Here is a 20,346-nt window from a genome sequence, read left to right as displayed (position 1 = left end):
ACCCCAGATCCTTTTCCTCTGCACAGCTTTCCAGCCACTCTGCCCCAAGCCTGTAGCGCTGCATAGGGTTGTTCTGACCAAAGTGCAGGACCCAGTACTCAGCCATGCTGAACCTCATCCCATTGGCCTCTGCCCATCGACCCAACCTGTCCAGGTCCCCCTGCAGGGCCTTCCTACCGTCCGGCAGATCGACACTCCCCCCCCCCCCCCCAACTTGGTGTTGTCTGCAAACTTACTGAGGGTGCACTCAATTCCTTCATCCAAATCATCAATAAAGATATTAAAGAAGATGGGCCCCAACACCGAGCCCTGGGGAACACCACTCATGACCGGTCGCCAGCTGGATTTCACTCCATTCACCACCACTCTCTGGTCCCGGCCGTCCAGACAGTTTTTAACCCAGCAAAGAGTGTACCTGTCCAAGCCATGGGCTTCCAGCTTCTCCAGGAGAGTATTGTGGGAGACCATGTCAAAGGCTTTGATGAAGTCTAGGTAGACTACGTCAACAGCCTTTCCCTCATCCACCAAGCAGGTTACCTGGTCATAGAAGGAGATGAGGTTGGTCAGGCAGGACTTGCATTTCATAAACCCATGCTGACTGATCCCCCGGTTGTCCTGCACATGCTGTGTGATTGCATTCAAGATGACCTGTTCCATCACCTTTCCTGGCACCGAGGTCAGGCTGACAGGCCTGTAGTTCCCCAGCTCCTCCTTACAACCCTTCTTATAGATGGGCGTTACATTAGCAAGTCTCCAGTCATCCGGGACCTCTCCGGATGACCATGACTGCTGATAGATGATGGAAAGCAGCTTGGCAATTACGTCCGCCAACTCCCTCAGCACCCTCGGGTGGATCCCATCTGGCCCCATGGAATGGTGACAGTCCAGGTGTTGCAGCTGGTCTTTAACTGTTTCCACCTGAACTGTGGGGGGTTTCTTCGGCTCCCTGTCCCTGACTTCCAGTTCAGGAAGCTGAGTACCCTGAGGATAAGTGGTCTGACTGTTAAAGACAGATGTAAAGAAGGCATTAAGAACCTCAGCTTTTTCCTTATCCTCAGTAGTCATGTTCCCCCCTGCATCCAGTAAAGTATAGAGATTCTCCTTGGCCCTCCTCTTACCATTAATAAATTTGTGAAAACATTTTTTGTTATCCTTTACCATAGCGGCCAGGTTGAGCTCGTGCTGGGTTTTAACCTTTCTGATTTTCTCTCTGCATATGCTGGCAACTTCTTTGTACTCTCCCTGACTTGTCTGTCCCTTCCTCCACCGGACATAAACTCTCTTTTTCTCCCAGACACTCAGCAAAAGTTCACTGTTCAGCCGCGTCGGTCTTCCCCGCCAGCTCATCTTACAGCATACAGGAACAGCCTGCTCCTATGCCTTTAAGACTTCCTTCTTGAGGAGCGTCCAGCCTTCCTGAACCCCTCTGCCCTTCAGGACTGACTCCCAAGGGACACTCCTTACCAGCGACCTGAACAATTCAAAGTCTGCCCTCGGGAAGTCCAAGGAAGCAGCTTTACTGACCCCCCGTCCTGACTTCACCAAGAATAGAGAACGCTGCCATTTTGCAGTCACTCTGCCCAAGACAGCTCCTGACCACCACATCACCCACCAGTCCTTCTCTGTTCGTGAACAGCAGGTCTAGTGCCCCCCCCGCCCATAGGCTCACTAACCAGCTGAGTCAGGAAGCTATCTTCCACCCACTCCAGGAACCTCCTAGGCTTCTTCCTCAGGGCTGTGTTGTATTTCCAGCATATGTCCGGGAAGTTGAAGTCCCCCACAAGAACAAGCACTGGCGATTGCGCGACTTCACCAGCTGCTTGTAGAATGCCTCATCCGTCTCTTCATCCTGGTTTGGCAGTCTAAAACGGACCCCCACCAGGATGTCCGCCTTGTTGGCCATCCCCCTGATCCTTATCCATAGGGACTCGACCTTATCATTCCCAGCCCCAAGCTCAACATCGAAACACTCTCTAATACCTCTCTGAAGAGCTTATAGCCATCCATTGCAGCACTCCAGTCATGGGAGTCATCCCACCACGTTTCAGTGATGGCAACTAGGTCATAGTTTGCCCGCCACACAATGTCTTCCATTTCGACTCTGCTGGCACCAGTTCCCAGAAAGGGAGATAACCCTCTTCCTCCTCCCTAGGAAGGAATTGCAGGACATGAAGCCAAAAAATTAGCAAAGTCCAGATGGCAATTGGGCCTGCCTGTCTGGAAGTTGGAGGCTTATCAATGGGTAAGTGTTGATGGCCCATACATTTTGATTCCAGATGGTCCTCAAGGGCAATTTGTGAAGTTTTTAATTGATACGGGAGCACAAATTTCAATACTAACACAAGATGCCAAGAAGCTGGGTGTGCAATCCAGACGGCAGAGTTAAGATTACCGGTGTGAACAGAGTGGAGCAAACATTTTTTGCCAAACTGCCAAGGTCAATTTATGGCTCCTGTGTGAGAAGCACATGCTGGCTGCTCTCTTTGCAATTAAAGGCCATCATGAAAGTATTTCAGGTTTTGATGTTTTAAATGGACAAACTGATGAATGGCAGTATGTGGTCTTTTGATTCTAACCTCAATCCCAGCCCCAATAGAAATAGGGAGTCTACAGTGTATGTACTTTGCACAGCCCCTGCACTCCCTGATTCAAAAATTACTAATGTACCACAATATCTGATTTCTTCTGTGGCATGAAATGGAATTTCTGAAGTCATAGCTGATCTGGAAAAATGACAAGTTTTCTCTAGAACCCACTTTCTGTATAACTCATCTGTCTGGACAGTTCAGAAACCAGACAGGAGGTGGCGGTTAACAACTGATTATTGGTGCCTGAATGTTAATATGCCCCCCCCCCCAGCTGCTGTACCAAACATTGCAAACGTAACAGCTATTTTGCAGGCAGCTGCATACCCATGGATGGTGACAGTAGATGTAAAAGCTCATGCAAAAGATAATCAGCTAGCCAGGAAGTGGAAGGGTAGATGAGCTAACTAAAATTAGAAAAATCACTCTAAATCCTGAGTGGATTCAAAAAACCTCATCAAAACCTAGGTCATACCAGTAAGGAAGCACTTTACTTCTCTGCATAGAATAAGTGCTGGCCCATAAACAGAAGAACTTGTCAAACTATTCTTACAGAATGTCCCCGGTGCATATTGAAATTACAAGCAGATGATCCTGCTAAAGCACCACCTCCACATATCAATGAAGGGAAAACTTTATGGTCTACCTGGCAAACTGATTATATTGGACCATTCCTGTGGGATATCGATACATCCTCACAGAAGCGGAAGTAGTCTCCGACTTGATTATGGCAATTAAATGTCAGAAGGTCGATTGCCAAAATACACTGTTAAAGGATATGATTCCAAGATATGGAGTCCCACAAGCAATCAAAACAGATAGGAAGACTCATTTGATATCATTGGGTGATAGGGAGACCTACACACTCCCTATCACCCACAAGCCTCGTGATGGGTGGAGTGAATGAATCGGACATTAAAAGAAAAAATAGCAAAAATATGTACCTGTACTGGATTAAAGTATCCATATGCCCTGAACTTAGCCTTATGGGATGTCCGGAATGCACCAAGGCAACCCCTAGGGCTAACACCAGCCAAAATTCTCTTTGGTAGACATTTAGCTATACCAGGAACCTTTATCCAAGCGAAGACCAGCCTGTTAGATGGAGATGAACAAGTAACTCAGTACATAATGTACTTACAAAAACAAATTGAGAGCAGTCATAAGTATGCACAATGGTATCATCTGGTACCACCCGAATTACAGGTGCATGATATACAACTAGGGGATGAAGTGCTGATTAAAGTGTTTTCAAGGAAAACCAAGGAAGACTCCAAATGTGAAGGACCGTATATGGTATTATTGTGTTCTTATTTCGTTGTTAAATTTTAGGTAAAGAGAATTGGATACACCATTCTCACATCAAATTAGTAACGAGTAGCCAATCAACTGAGAGATAATAAAGCCTGGCCTGTGATCTGAAGAATCCTTACACTGGGAAGAAATGAACTGGGACATTTCACTATTTTTTGTACTATCAACCCTGATGACTACTATGGCATAGCTAAGTATAACAATGACAAAAGTTCCAGGTGATCTAGATAGTAGTCTGTACACATCCAACAACTCTGTAGGGAGAATGGTATACTTAGACTATACAGGGCCACAATGTGGCTGTCTGCATCCAGAAAAGAAAAAGGCAAGTTTCACCTTCTGTTGCAAGATGAATAGGAAAAAGACTTCAACTGTGTCACAGGTAGGGGATGGCAACTCCCAATGTCCCAATAGTGACAAATGTTGATGAATAGTGCATTTCAGTGGCTACACTACTACCACCTTTAGGACAGCAATCAATGTGACATGAGGAAATTAGACCAATGACACTACCTACCTCTCAACTCACCACAATTAGCTTAACTCCAACCTCATCAGTAAAAGACGAATTGACCCCACAAATTTCTGAAATTGGGCCATATGTAATCAAAGACACAGGCCAACAAAAAGTGTTATTTAATCCATCATGGATACTTAAATGAGTAGAACCAATGATGCAAATTAATATTTCCACAATCAAGCCAATTTGTTCACCATTTCTAAGTACATCTTATGCAGGGTGGCTGGCATGGTAACATGGACAGACCCTTGCCTCTCCTGGTGGACAAGGACAGATATGACTGGTATCGTAGGAACAGGATTGGGAGTTTTGAATACAATAGATACAGAAATGCTCATAAATAAACTGAGCACAACAAAAAGTGATCTAAGCAAGTTAGAGCATCCATTGTGATCTTCCCTATTAGCAGTAGGAACCAACCAGTGGTTAATATCTGTTGCCTCAATGGGAAAGAATTAATGAAAGAGACCATGATTTGATTGTGGATATGTTTGGTGCAACTCAGACCAATGTGTCACTAGCTCTAGGTTGTATCCAAGGTCAACTATGGATGCAGACTGCCATAGCAGTTATTATAAGGGAAGGTGAGGAAGGCACTTTACCCACGGAAGTTCAAAAAGTAATTTGGGATAATGCAACCACATTTGAGAAAGAATTCCAGTCCTGATGGTATTTAGTCAGTTTCACTTATGACCCTATCAACAATAAGGCTATGGCTTTTGTCTTAACAATATGTAATGCATCAGAATATACTATATATCCAATTGTTGCATTGGGCTTACATCATAATGGGACTATACCCATTAGAACATAGAGTATGAGCTTAACGAAATGGGAACAAATGGCAAACTGTTGATGTAGATGCATGCGTTGTGCAGGAACAACAAGGATTTATTTGTGAGAACAACACCATCAAAGCCCAGGACATCTGTTTAGACACAGAACAAAATGTTTGTCACTTTGAAATACACCTTAATGAGGCTCCTGTAACTGTGCTTATATGTATTGGCAAGGGGTGTGTTTGTATGAGAACCCTCTGTGAATTTATATTCATAGGGAGTATTGTTGTAAATACAAGTAATGATCCAAATATCTGTATTTGCAATTTTACTATGATTATGGGATGTGACTTTAATTACTCAGCTCCTGTTACGTCTCATCAATTGTTAAAATCACATTACAAATTATATGAGAGTCTACTGCCTATTCCTATTGGAATGAACCTCACATTAGTGAAGAAGCTACTGCAACATGATGCTTTGCACAAATCATATATGAAGTAATGGACAGAAAACCTTTATTACCATCCATCATGATGGTTGGTAAATTCAGGCTCTGCATTACCTGAACCTGGTATGTAGAGCTGATTGAGTAACAGTGAGCAGCATTGTGGGGGGGCCTGGGTGACACTGATGGGGAAGAGGGGATGTGCTGACCAAGGATGGCACCAGATCAGAGCCTACCCCAATAACAGAAGCCACCCTGGCTTGGGAAATAACAGAAGACATCCTGTCCTGAGAGATAACAGAAGCCATCCCGCCCTGCAATAAAGAACTGCCAATCTGAAGAAACATAATGTATATGTGTTGAGAACTGATTGGACTATAGCAGATGAAACAAAGATTGTATGTGTATAAGAAAACGGGAAATTTTGAGTGGATTCCCTCCTCTGAGGCACCCAGCTCGAGTTGATATATGGGTACCATTAAATTCTTTCTGTTTTAATTAAGAGTCGACTCTGAGTGAATTCTGGATACCTGGGGAGACCCATTCTACTAGGGGAAACAACGTGATTCCCTAACAATTCAAATATTTACTGAGAGTCTCGATTTTTTTTGTATTATCTCAAAAATCCAATTCATGCACTTATATAATTTATTGGTAGTCTCTATTTTCATTAAAAAGAAAGCCTTATACTCTTTTGGTTTGCTGATAAACAAACTCTAAGGGTTTTAGAAAAAGAAACCAAACTAAGCTCTAAAAATTTCAGGGAACTACAGGCTAGTCAGCCTCACCTCAATCCCTTGGAAGGTGATGGTGCAACTAATCCTGGAAACCACTTCCAGGCACATGGATGAGAAAATCATCAGTAGTCAGCATGGATTCACGAAGGGGAAGTCATGCTTAACCAACTTGATAAGTTTCTATAATGAAATAAGTGGCCTGGTAGACAGGGAGAAAGCAGTGAACACTGTCTTACCTGAATTTAGGAAGGGATTCTAACAGAAAGTGATTCTATAGATACATTGCTCAGAAAAGAAAGGCCAAGGAGAGTGTACCCCCTCTGATGGATGAGAAGGGAGAACTGGTAATGACAGACATGGAGAAGGCTGAGGTACTCAACAAGTTCTTCACCTCAGTCTCCACTGCCAGTCAGGCTTCCCACGTCTCTCATTTCCCTGAACCTGTAGATGGAGGCTGGGGGAGCAAGGTCCCACCCACTGTAAGCGAAGAGCAGGTTCGAGAACACCTGATGAAACTAAACAAGTCTATGGGGCCTGATGACATGCATCCCAGGGTCCTGAGGGAACTGTCTGATGGCAGTCAGGCGAAGTCCCTGGTGACTGGAAAAAGAGAAACATCACTCCCATTTTTAAATAGGGTAGAAAGGAGACCTGCGGAACTACAGACCTGTGAGCCTCACCTCTGTGCCTGGAAAGATCATGGAAAAGATCCTCCTGGAAGCAATGTCAAGGCACATGCAAGACAAAGAGCTGATCCAAGACAGCCATCATGGCTTCACCAAGGGTAAATCATGCCTGACCAATCTGGTGGCTTTCTATGATGGAGTGACTGCATCAGTTGACAAAGGAAGACCGACTGATGTCATCTACCTGGACTTTTGTAAGGCCTTTGACACAATCCCACATGACATCCTGGTCTCCAAATTGGAGAGAGATGGATTTGATGGGTGGATCATTCAATGGATAAGGAGTTGGCTTGAAGGTCACACCCAGAGAGTGGTGATCAACGGCTCTATGTCCAGGTGGAGGCTGGTGACGAGTGGCGTCCCTCAGAGATCTTTCCTGGGACCCCTGGTACTGTTTAATATCTTCATCAGTGACATAGACAGTGGGATCAAGTGCACCCTGAGCAAGTTTGCAGATGACACCAAGCTGAGTGGTGCAGTCAGTACAACAGAAGGAAGGGATGCCATCCAAAGGGACCTGGACAGGCTTGAGAAGTGGGCCCACGTGAACCTAATGAGGTTCAAGAAGTCTAAGTGTAGGGTGTTGCACCTGGGCCAGGGCAATCCCAGACATGAGTACAGACTGGAAGAAGAACTCACTGAGAGCAGCCCTGCAGAGAAGGACTTGAGGGGTTCTGATGGATGAAAAGCTTGACATGAGTCGGCAGTGTGTGATTGCAGCCCAGAAGGCCAACTGCATCCTGGGCTGCATCAACAGAGGAGTGGCCAGCAGGTCGAGGGAGGGGATTGTCCCCCTCTACTCTGCCCTTGTGAGGTTCCACTTGGAGTTCTGTATCCAAGTCTGGAGTCCCCAGCACAAGAAGGATGTGGAGCTGTTAGAGCAGGTCCAGAGGAGGGCCACAAAGATGATCAAGAGGCTGGAGCACCTCTCCCACAAAGATAGGCTGAGAGAGCTGGGGATGTTCAGCCTACAGAAGAGAAGGCTCTGGGGTGACCTCATTGCATCCTTTCAGTACTTAAAAGGGTCTTATAAAAAAGATGGAGAGCGACTCTTTGCTCTATCAGATACTGACAGGACAAGGGAGAACGGTTTTAAACTAAAAGAAGGGAGATTTAGATGAGAGGTTAGGAGGAAATTCTTTACTCAGAGGGTGGTGAGGCAGTGGAACAGGTTGCCCAGAGAGGCTGTGGATGCCCCATCCCTGGAGGTGTTCAAGACCAGGTTAGATGAGGCCCTGAGCAACCTGATCTAGTGGGTGGCATCCCTGCCTATGGCAGGGGGGTTGGAACTAGATGATCTTTGAGGTACCTTCCAACCCAAGTCATTCTATGATTCTTTGATTCTATGACTTTAGGAAGAGCTTTGACACTGTCTCCCATGAGATCCTCACAGAGAAGCTGCTGATGTACGGGCTGGATGGGCAGACAGAGAGGGGAATTGAAAGCTGGTTGAACCACTGGGCCCAGAGGGTGGTGATCAGTGGCACAAAGTCTAGTTGGAGGCCAGTCACTAGCAGTATACCCTAGGGGTCAACACTGGGTCCAGTCCAGTTCAACTTCATTAATGATCTGGATGATGGGGCAGAGTGCACCCTCAGCAAGTTTGCAGACAACACAAAACTGAGAAGAGTGGCTGATAGCCTTGGCTAACCCCCACTCCCCCCCTGCAGGACAGGTGTAGAAAAGGAGCAAGAAAGCTTGTGGGTCAAGATATATATAGGGAAATTGCTTACTAATTACCATTGTGGGAAAAAACAGACTCAACCTGGGGAAAATTAAGTTAATTTATCACCAATTAAAGTAAAAAAAGTGAGATTATTAATTTAGGTAGCAGGAAACAAAAAGACAAATATTAACATACCCTTCTTCCCCATTTTCCCAGGCTGATCTTCATACCTTCATTCCAGACTCCTCTTTTCCCCACTTTGTTATTACTGCAGGTTACACATAGTCCCTTCAATAAGGCAATGAGCAGTGTAAGGAGGCAGGCAGGTAGCTGTCATGATCAGTACATAACAGTATCTCTCTTCTGCTCCTTCCTTCTCATACTTTTCCTGTGCTCCAGATTGGATTCTCCATGGGCTGCAGTTCCTTCATGAAAGAACAAACTGCTCCAGTGTGGTCTCTTCCACAGACTGCTCTGTGAATACCTGCTCCTGTGCTATGGAGTACCTCCTTCTCCTCCTTTATCTCTGACCTTGGTGTTTGTACTGCTTTCTCACACTCCCCCCCCCTCCCCCCCCCCCCCCCCCCCCACCTGTGTGGTGTATTTTTGCCCTGTCTTAAAAATGTTTTCACAGAAGTACCACCAAATTCGCTGACTGGCTCAGCTTTGGCCTGCAACAGGTCTGTTGGTGAGCCAGCTGAAACTAGCTGAGTGTGGCACAGAGAAGCCCATTAACCACTAGCAAATCCTTGCCCCATATACCCAATAACATGAATGTGACATATGTAGGAAAGTTGCATGACCTTCAAATCAAGAAAGAATGAAGAAAAGTGAGCTGTAGCATAAATTCAGTCTACACTGTTTGTCAAGAAGTAAAGAACTAGAGGTGCCTACCCAATGAGATGGAATTGATGGAAGGGGTTAAAATTGATACAACTGAACAGAAAAAGCTGACATAACTGACAGCTGATTCAAAAGGACAGAAGATAAATAAAATTTTCCAAGAATTTTCCAGAAGGGAAAAGGAAACATTTGTGATTCTTAGATTCTCTTCACTCTGAATGTCTTCTTATAAGAGAACTATTGCACAGATGTTAAAATGATTTTTTTTAGTTCTTAAATAAGATTAAAAACATTAATAAAAACAGAAAATGAAGATTAATACTATAATTTGCTTTGTTAGGACTAAGTCCTTTAACTCACATTAAAACATGCTAGAGTTCTGAATAATGAAAGATAAATTTTATATAAGTTACAGATATACATCAAACTTCTCAAATATATACTAAGCATGTTTCATAACTGTAGCAAAGTCTTAGTTCAGAAATACAGTTGTTTTTTTAAATGCAATGCAGCTTAAGAAATCATGGTTTGCTATTTTTGCTTTTATTGTTTAGATGTGGCTCTTTTTCCCCCCTTCTCCAAACCCTAGCTTCTGAGGTCTAGTAAATACATGAGAATCTTGATTTTCATTAAAATAAATAACAAAATACATGGATGTTTCCAAAGTGTTCAGAAGAACTGCATCATATTTTAATGTTAGTATCACTTTTTATGAGTTTTCAGGTATGTGCTCTCTCATGTCTGCTGGTATCAGACTCCAGTAATATCAGTTGCAGAACTGACAAACCTTTATTTTTCACAGAAGTTAAGCAGTTCATCTTTGCCACATAGATAAGGACAGGTAAGTCTTGAAGAACTAGAAATATGAAAAAAATACTTTCATCTATTTAACACCGTACCTCTGTTTCTGCTGCATGGGTTGTTGTCTCATAGCCATATATTGCATATCCTCTTGTAACCGATTAAGGGGAGAATCTGGTTTGACACGAATCCCATAATAATGATATTTGGAATTTCCCCTTTATGAAAGAACAAAAATAGCATTTTTATGCTTATACAACATACTTTACAATTTGCCTTGACTGGAAAACAGTACATACAAGTTAGGCTTGACTTTCCTCTCACACTAGTATAAAACTTGTATTACTACACCAGCTTCTGGAAATCATTTCACTTTAACTATATTTTCCATCATTTGACCATTGCATTTCATTTAAATAGAATAAAGAAAGTAAACCATATAAATGACTTACGCAGTCATGGGGAATAAAACAATTCCATAAATGGGGTATGCTTGTGAGTGAGTGAGGGTGTATGTATATTTCACTAGTCAACTTCAAACCTGATCAGCTGGAAAGCGTGAATAGAATTGGGCTATCTATATTCATGCTTATGCGAGCACTGTTGGTGTCTACGTGGATGCTGGTAGAGACATTACTCTGTTAGCTTGTGTGGTTGACTGTGATGGTGTCATGTCTGCATTTGCATCTTTGGAACACATTCAGTCTCATGACTATCTGGACATCCAAATGGGAACAGCAGAAGCTGCATCCATTGGACTGAGATAGGAGATATCTCCTGCGTCTTAAGAGTACACAGAATTTGGCAATACCAGACTGGGAAGTAGTAATCCCCTAGGTCCTGAAGTCCACTGGATTTGGCAACTCCTTTAACATAAGGTTTTAAATATTTTCTGTTTGCTTGTTTATTTTTTTTAACATACAAGCTTCATGTTCACAATTATTATTGATATTTTCTATTATACTTTAAGATTTCATTAATGCAAACCTGGTTCCCAGTCTTCTGGTCCGTAATCCCATGAAGATTGACCGTATGAGTTTCCCAAAGGAAGCAGCATTGACTGGATCTAACTTGTGCTCCTGACAATGACGTAAGTAATGATTGTAAAGGGTACTTCTGGGGAGGCTCACTCCTTCTGCAGTTTCATAGTTGTCTAAAAGCCATTGGAGCTATATCAAATATGAAAGATTGAACATATGTAAATTCAGTGTTACTCTACTAAAATAATCTTAACTGCACAAAACAAACCTTAGATATTTTTAAGATCACTCCAAAGGCATATTAAAGTGACTTTGTTCTTCAAGCTAATATAATCTCTTTAATTCTCTTTAAATGCTAGATATGCAATGATGCCTTAGTATCTTTTAGAATTACAAGGAAATAAAACTCACTGCACTTGTGACCTCAGATAGCTTCACTTCTAAAAATATTTCAGATTCGGTACCATACATTAACATTTTATAAAGTTATTTTTGCTTTGATGACAAATTGTTCTCGCTCCAAGGAAATAAAATAATCAGTGTAATTTGTATAAATTGCAGAAAACAAACTGCTTGGATTAAACAGAGTAACTTAACACTTCTGTAATTTTGGAATTTTATACTGCTTCTCTTCACCTGAAATTAACAAAAGACAAAAAAATAGTTTCTTCTTTGTATTTGGAAGAAAATAAACCCTATTCATTTAAATGAAGTACTATCAAATATAAGGTAAAAGCAATCTAGATAACACTAAAAGCAACTGGTACATCCGTAAAATATTATGGGCCCAGTTCCTTTCTGTTGTAAGCTGTTTGGCTTTGACTTTGAAGAGGAACAGAATGAGTTTTTTTTTTTCCTCCATGTAATTACTATCTAATAGTAAAACAGTATCTAATACATCATTGTAACTTATACATAGTATACATTCAAAAATATAGAACAAATAGTAACTAACATACACACAAAACCCAAATAAAACAGTCACTTTAATGACATTGAATGGTAGAGGAGGATGACAGAACAAAATGGAAATATTTTTAGAGTGTTCATATGTAAATTCTGTGGTTTCAGTTTTTTGCGATGCTAAAATTTTACATAGTGTACAACCCCCTCCCCCATGGTTTCATATCCTTGGAATTTCCCTTCAATTTCAGCTTGAGTAATTCCTAAATTTTGTTTTCTCCTTGCATTTACTTTGCATATTTTCTTAATTATGTCAAAACAAATCAGCATGATCATCCAAATTTTACAGGTTCACAAATCTTACTAAAATTCTGGGCTTAGTTTGAGCATCCAAGCCATGGATTTGTTTTTGGCATTTGGAACAAAATTTTATTCCAATGTGCTGGAGCCTCACACAAGCATATAATTCATTTCAATTCAGTCCACCAAAGCAATTAATATGACAAAAATATAAGTGTATGATCTACAGTAAAAGATATAGAAGGTTTATGGGACATTCAGTATGTTACTCTGCAGGGTTATTTACTAATAGAGCACCAAAAAAATTCTGTTCCACTAATGTTTGGTATAATTTGTAATTTAAAGAACACAAATATCAATATTTTAATGTCCATTACTCATGAAATATGTTTCTACTGACCCTCCTTTATTGCAGAATTACTAAGATTTAGATTACAATGAATATATTGGATGTACAGTTCTGTTTTAGTCAGTTGTGGGCAATTTACCAAGCACAATGAATAAAAAATGCAAAAAATTTTTACTGTAGACCTTTGAAAGCCCATCTTTATGTTTACTTTCTTACAGAAAAGATCACCAGCACTCTCATGGTTAGATTTCTAAACAAGAGCTCTATGCAAAGATGCAGGAGAAGCAAGATTCAATTACCCGGACATTTGTTGAGAAAACAACACAGTGGTGCCCACGTCGTCCATCAGGTTCCTGGAGTGCACTGAGGGCTGCTTCCTGCTACAGCCATGCTGACTGGGAACAGCACATTGCTAGATTTACTGCTCGTAAACCGAGAAGACTTACTTGCCAACATAACTACCAATGGTAGTCTCAGACACAGAGATCATAATATTGTGGAGTTTAAGATCTAGCTGAGCACACTGAAGACCAGTAATAGGACAAGGAACCTGGATTTTGGAAGAGCCAGATTCAATATGCTCAGTCCATCTGCAAGGGATTCCATGGGAAGCATCTGTGGAGAGCAAAGGAGCTTGCAAGTGCTGGGAGTTATTCAAGAACAACCTCTAGTAAGCACAAGGACAGTTCATTCCCTACAATGGGAAAGGAGGAAGGCAGAGACCACAAGAGACCACCCTGGCTTAACAATGAGCTTTTGGATGTGCTTAAAAGTAAACAAGAAGCATACTGGCTATGGAAATCCTGTCAAATACCCATTGAGGATTACAAGAAGCTTGCTAGGGCATGCAGAGAGGAGGCAGTCAGGAAGGTTAAGGCTCAGCTAGAACTGAACTTGGCTAAAGATGTCGAGAACAGCAAGAAAAGGTTCTTCAGATACATGAGCATTAAGCAGAAGTACAGGGAAGACACAGGCCCATTGCTAAACAGGGCAGGGAAATTAGTTACTAATAATGCTGACAAGGCAGAGGTTCTCAATACATTCTCTACCTCTGTCTTTACTGGTGTAGCTGAACCCCAGATCACAGGATCAAGTTGCTACAACACCACATGTTTTGGCCCACCAGTAGTAGATGAAAGGCTGGTCTGTAGCTTCTTGCAAGGGCTCAACCCACAGAAATTTAGGGGCCCAGACAGAATCCACTCCAGGGTGTTAAGAGAAGTGGCTGACTATTGCAAGGCCACTGTCTAGAGAGATCAGGGTATATCCCTGATGACTGGAAGAGAGAAAGTGTCACACCCCTTGACAAGAAGGGCCCAAAAGAGACCCAAGGAAACTAAACACACATTAGTCTTACTTCAGTCCCTGGTAAAATAATGGAATGAGTCCTTCTCTTATAAACGAAATGAAGCAGGTGACTGGGGAAAAACCAACATGGATTTAACAAAGGCAAATCATGCCTGACTAAACTGATACCCTTCTACAACAAAGTAACACTTTCTGTTGACATGAGGAGAGCAATGGATATTGTTTACCTGGACTTCAGCAAAGTGTTTGATACTGTTTTCCCATAGTCTCCTCTTAGACAAACTGGCAAGATGGGTAGGAAATCAGCTAACAGGCCACAATCAGAGGGTAGTGATCAATGTGTTTTACTCAGGCTGGCAGCCTGTCACAAGTGGGGTCCCCCAAAGATTGATACAGAGCCCCACGCTGTTTAACATCTTATAAGTGATCTGGATTATGATATTGAAAGTGCCTTCACCAAGTTTGCTGATGACACTAAACTGGGTGGTGAGGTAGACACGTCAGAAGGGAGAGCCATCTTCTAGAGAGACCTAGACAGGCTGGAAGAATGGACAAGCAAAAACATAACCAAATGGGATGACATAACCAAAGAGCCCAGTACAGGCTAGGATCTGTGTGGCTGGAGAGTAGCCTTGCTGAAAGGGACCAGAGGGTTCTGATGGACAACAAGCCAAACGTGAATCAGCAGTGTGCCACTGCAACAACAAAAGTAAATCCTGGGCTGCATCTGCAGGGACATTACTAGCATAGATGGAGATGTGAGCATGCCTCTCTACTCAGCACTTGTCAGGCCTCGCCTGAAGTACTGTGTCCACTTCTGGTCTCCATAATTCAAAAAAGATGTCAATAGACTAGAGAGGGTCCAAAGAAGGGCCATGAAGGTGATCAAAGGGTTGGAGAACCTGCCCTATGAGGAAAGACTGAAGGAGTCTTTTAACTCTGGAGAAGAGAAGGCTCAGGGGGAACTAATCACAGGTTTCCAGTATTTAAAGGGCAGATACAAAGAAGATGGAGGCTCTCTCTTCACAAAGAGCCACAGGGAGAGGACAAGGAGCAATGGGTACAAGCTGCATCAAGAGAGGTTTCATCTTGATATAAGAATGATTGTTCTCAGTGAAAAAAAAAAAATCTATCACTGAAACAGCCTCCCCAAGGATGTGGTAAATTCCCCATCACTACAGGATTTCAAGATCATAGAATGGCTTGGGTTGGAAGGAGCCTCAAAGATCATCTAGTTCCAAACCATGGGCAGGGATGCCACCCACTAGATCAGGTTGGTTCCAGACCTGGACGCAATACTCCAAGTGGAACCTCACAAGGGCAGAGTAGAGGGGGACAATCCCCTCCCTCGACCTGCTGGCCACTCCCCTGTTGATGCAGCCCAGGATGCAGTTGGCCTTCTGGGCTGCAATCACACACTGCCGACTCATGTCAAGCTTTTCATCCATCAGAACCCCTCAAGTCCTTCTCTGCAGGGCTGCTCTCAGTGAGTTCTTCTTCCAGTCTGTACTCATGTCTGGGATTGCCCTGGCCCAGGTGCAACACCCTACACTTAGACTTGTTGAACACCTCATTAGGTTCACGTGGGCCCACTTCTCAAGCCTGTCCAGGTCCCTTTGGATGGCATCCCTTCCTTCTGTTGTACTGACTGCACCACTCAGCTTGGTGTCATCTGCAAACTTGCTCAGGGTGCACTTGATCCCACTGTCTATGTCATTGATAAAGGCATTAAACAGCACTGGTCTCAAGACAGACCCCTGAGGTCCACCACTTATCACCAGCCTCCACCTGGACATAGAGCCATTGACCACTACTCTCTGGGTGCGGCCTTCAAGCCCATTCATTATCCACTGAATGGTCCAGCCTTCAAATCCATTTCTCCAATTTGGAGACCAGGATGTCATGTGGGACTGTGTTAAAGGCCCTACAGAATCCAGGCAGATGACATAGGTCAGTCTTCCCTTGTTGACTGATGCAGTCACTTCATCATAGAAGGCCACCAGATTGTGCCTGACCAATTTGCCCTTGTTGAATTCTAAAATTGGCACATCCAGACTTTGATTTCTGACTTGTTGCTTTATAATATTAATAACATTGGAATGGTATGAAATATTTTACACAGGATGAGTAAATTGACTTCAACTTCAGCAATTATAAAACATTGTTTTAACTAATTTGTAATCTAATCTCATGCAGAAAGAAATAAGTAAAGGAAATAAAATAGAGGCAGAATGAAAAAAAAAATCATTAAAATAAACAGGTATTAACTTAGGCAACAAAACTCCAGAGAGTCTAAGAGAGGTACAGTACAAAAAGCTAAAGCTTTGGACCAATATTTTCTAGCACTAAAGATTTTGTCACAAGTTAACATACCATGTGTAGCGTGAAAGGCAATACTAATTAATTATGAAAGAATTCTACTCTAATACATAAAAAACACTTTTTAAATAAATATCAAATTAGAGCCATGTAAAACAAAATGAAGAGCAAGTTGAAGAAAAGACTAAAATCATACTGAGGTCTTTTTTTCACAGAATCAACAATAGATCCCTCTATTTGTCTTTCAGTAGTTTTGAAAATACCTCAAAACAGTTAAGGAAGAAGCATCAGGATAAGACTACCATTAGAGACACATGCAAATCTCATTATTAGGAAGATATTTTAACCAGTGCATGACAGAGTAAATAGGAGGATACAGCTTTCTTATGTAGAGAAACTTGTCTTTTAATTTTTATTATTTTCAGTGTCAAGATTCTGGACTTCCTTGTCATATTCAAGAAAAGCTTATCAATTCTTTATATATCTAAGACAAATTTTTTGCAGAATTCCAGACATCTATCATCCATTTATGATATTAAATTAATCTTAGCATATTTCTAGGTTGTCTTAACATTGAAACAATTATTTTTTAAACATCTAAGATTATCTATAAAGTCCTTCTTCACATTGTACAGAATTTAATTTCCCTCACCCAATTTTAGCATTTTCTAAGAAAATTAATTTCTCTTCCAAGAAATGTCATTGACTCCTGCTGCCTTTTTCTACTATGATGGGAAACTTTGGCAGAACAATTTTGTTTTTCACCTCCAGATTATCGCATTCTTAGAAAAGGATGGGGGGAGGGGTGTCAACAAATCAAAACAAGTGTATATTTTCATTTTTGAATGATAGTCTCTACCTAATATGCTCATATGTTCATGTCTCAATATTTTCATTTCTGTAGTAAAGGTAAACATATATTTTTCAGATTCTTGTATATGTTAGTTAGTAAGGCTGAGAAGAAAAAAGGAAGTAGGTATAGAAACTTAGCACCATTAAAAATGCAAACTTATTTATACCAACTAAAGAAAAAACATTCTGTTTGCATGAAATTTCATAAAAGACTAGCACTGTTTAAAAACAAATTGAAGATTAAACTTTGAGCCTCTCCTTTACCTAAAAGGTTATATTTAAAGGCTTTACCACTATATTTATAGCCATCTTTTTATGCAAACATTTTTATCTTTCTCATGGAAAATTCCTACAGGATTTGCAAAGCCAGAACAAAGCAAGAGGAAGAAGAATAAAACATATTTCAGACTAACAGATTGTTTTCTTTTTTTAGCCCATCAAAACTTATAATAAACTTATTCAGAATGATGGAAGGACTAAAAAAGAAACCTAAAGAACATTATTTATTCAAAGTGTGTTCTGCTTCTTTCCCCCCTTTACCTGCTCCTAAATTATTATATAGGGCACACAAATTACAGAAAACTATTTTAATATAATGTCAAACACAAACCACTTTAAAATTAGTTGAATATTACTTCTACATTTACATTAGGACCTGCATAACAGGCAAATATGTTAAGCTGTGTTAACATAATACAGAACCTGAAAAACAGATGCACTCAGGTTAACGTGTCATGACACTTAACCTGACAAAATATAGCAACAGAAGATGTAGATTACAAGCAACTAAAATGGAAAGATTAAAAGCAAAAAGTAGCAATAAATTAGGACAAGCTTGATGTGGGCTAAGCATACAGAACAAACAAGAGTAGCTTACATGAAAGAAGAGACAACTTACATGGCTGTTGAGAAGAGAACTTCTGTGAGTCGAAAGACCATCAGACTTTTGCAGTGTCTCAATCGCCATTTCAATCTGATAATAAATGTCATTAAAAAAAAAGGACTCAAAACAAGATAGTAACAAAGGCTGATCAGAAAAAATCTGATAGATTGTCTTAAATTCAATAGAACTATCTAGTACAGTCCTGGCTAAGGGATACATTCTACTTAAAGGCCTCATCCTGAAGTTCCCATGAAGGCAGGCCTCCCCAGCGAAGTCAGGGAAGAAGTTTTCTTGCGTATGTATTGCAGGATTCCACTTTCAAAGTCCAATTTACCTTCCTCCCTGCTCAGGAAATGAGAAGTGGATTTACCAGTAAGCTACATTGCAAACAGAAACAAAAATAAAATAAAAAAAAAAAATCCCCCCCCAAAAAACTAAGGAAGGCCTCAACATTTCTTTCTTCGAGTATTTGAGAAAGACTTGTGCACAGTTTGAACCCAGGAATGTGAATTCGAAATAAAATTTCTGTTCTCTACAATCATAGGTTAGATCCCAACTGTTCAGTATTTTTTCTGCCATTAGGATGTTTTTCCTGCTATTGGACAGGATATCACCCCTACAGCCTGTTAGAGCATTATTTGAATATCCACACCTCTTAAAGTACATGAAAATTGAAGGTTTACACAGACTGCAAGATCCACCCTTAAAAAAAAGAAGAAAAAAATAATCAGACGTGTTCAGAATAATTATTTTAAAAGAAAAAATATTATATACCACTAATTTTACAGTAGTGTTACTCCTAATACAAATGTGTAGGGACAACATATCTATGCCCATTCCCATTCTTTTCCCTAATTAATACATCTTTTGATTAATTCTACAATGACAACATTAAAAATAAAACTACAGTCTAACTGTAGTTTAGCTGCAGAGCTAGAATAGCAAAGACACTGAAAGTGATAGAGACAATGGGATGTACAGTAAAATGATGTTATTAGCTACATTAAATGGAAAAAACAAACAAAAAACAGAAAACTAAAAGCAATGGAAAAGCTATCTGTACATTTAAAACCACTTATTCTACCAGTAGACAGCTTTTAAAGAAGCCCCCTCTACCCTACTTTAATTCTTACAGTACTATTCAAAGAGTTTATGCTGGGAAAGTACACTACTAAAATTAAATCACTCTATATACAGCATAAACCGGAAAATATTTTAGATTTTTAGTGCATATATACGATTTGTTTCCTCCTTTTTATAAGCTAATGAAATAGTACTTTTACTGTAATAACTGTTAACGAAAAAGAAAGTCTCTTACAACTGTGTAATATTGAAAAATAATCCTTTTTACAAAGGCATACAAGTATCTGACTAGTATGTAAGAAAATATACTTCATTATTATAGAAATAATGCTTAAGTCCTGATTTTTTTCTTGCTTCTGTGGAAAATACTATTAGGTCAAACTATTCAATCAGACAGAAAAGGTCAAATTAAAAAAGGATACCATATGGTAAAAATTTAAAGGCTAAGATTTCATTATGCTAAGATCAACTAACTATATACTGCAACCACAGAGTCACCCATCTTAACATGATATTATAACACGATACATATTTTGAATCATAATTCTGAATCTTACTCCACTGTTTGAAAATATCTTCTTTACAGTAGTACTACAGGACTATAGTCCTGCCTCCTGCTGCTCGTTCCAGGTACTACACTACCCTCTCACTTCACTGAGACAAGTTTTTGTGGCCTGTTCAAAGAACCAATCCTTGAAAACTGTAAATTAAGAAGTACTATATCTATCTATCTACTTAAAAAGAAACACTTCCCTGTATTGGGTTAACATGGCAAGGGTTCGGTAGCAGGGGGGCTGCAGGGGTGGCCTCTGTGAGAAGAGCCCAGAAGCTGCTTCATGTTAGATAACAGCCAGCTTCAGCCAGCTCCAAAAGGGACCTGCCGCTAGCCAGAGCTGAACCAATAAACACCTCTGGTTGTGCCTCTGTGAGAGCATGTTTAAGAAAGGGAAAAAAATTGCTATGCAACAGTGGCTGGGAGAGGAGTGAGAA

General features: G+C 40.8%; 1 protein-coding gene across 2 annotated transcripts in view; it reads right to left on the bottom strand.

Annotated features, from left to right (window-relative positions):
- The window catches only part of LOC121062890 (transcription factor RFX3-like), a 215,500-nt gene that overhangs the window by 86,849 nt on the left and 108,305 nt on the right, over positions 1-20,346 (bottom strand). For both annotated transcript variants that reach the window (XM_040543181.1, XM_040543180.1), the window contains exons 5-7: positions 18,289-18,363; positions 11,367-11,548; positions 10,478-10,597 (exon numbers count right to left, since the gene is read on the bottom strand). In XM_040543181.1, the coding sequence (XP_040399115.1) occupies positions 10,478-10,597; positions 11,367-11,548; positions 18,289-18,363 (377 nt within the window). The remainder of the gene's footprint in view (positions 1-10,477; positions 10,598-11,366; positions 11,549-18,288; positions 18,364-20,346) is intronic.

Source organism: Cygnus olor (assembly GCF_009769625.2).
Source record: "Cygnus olor isolate bCygOlo1 chromosome W unlocalized genomic scaffold, bCygOlo1.pri.v2 SUPER_W1, whole genome shotgun sequence".
NCBI lineage: Eukaryota > Metazoa > Chordata > Aves > Anseriformes > Anatidae > Cygnus > Cygnus olor.
This window is presented reverse-complemented; position numbering and strand designations above follow the sequence as displayed.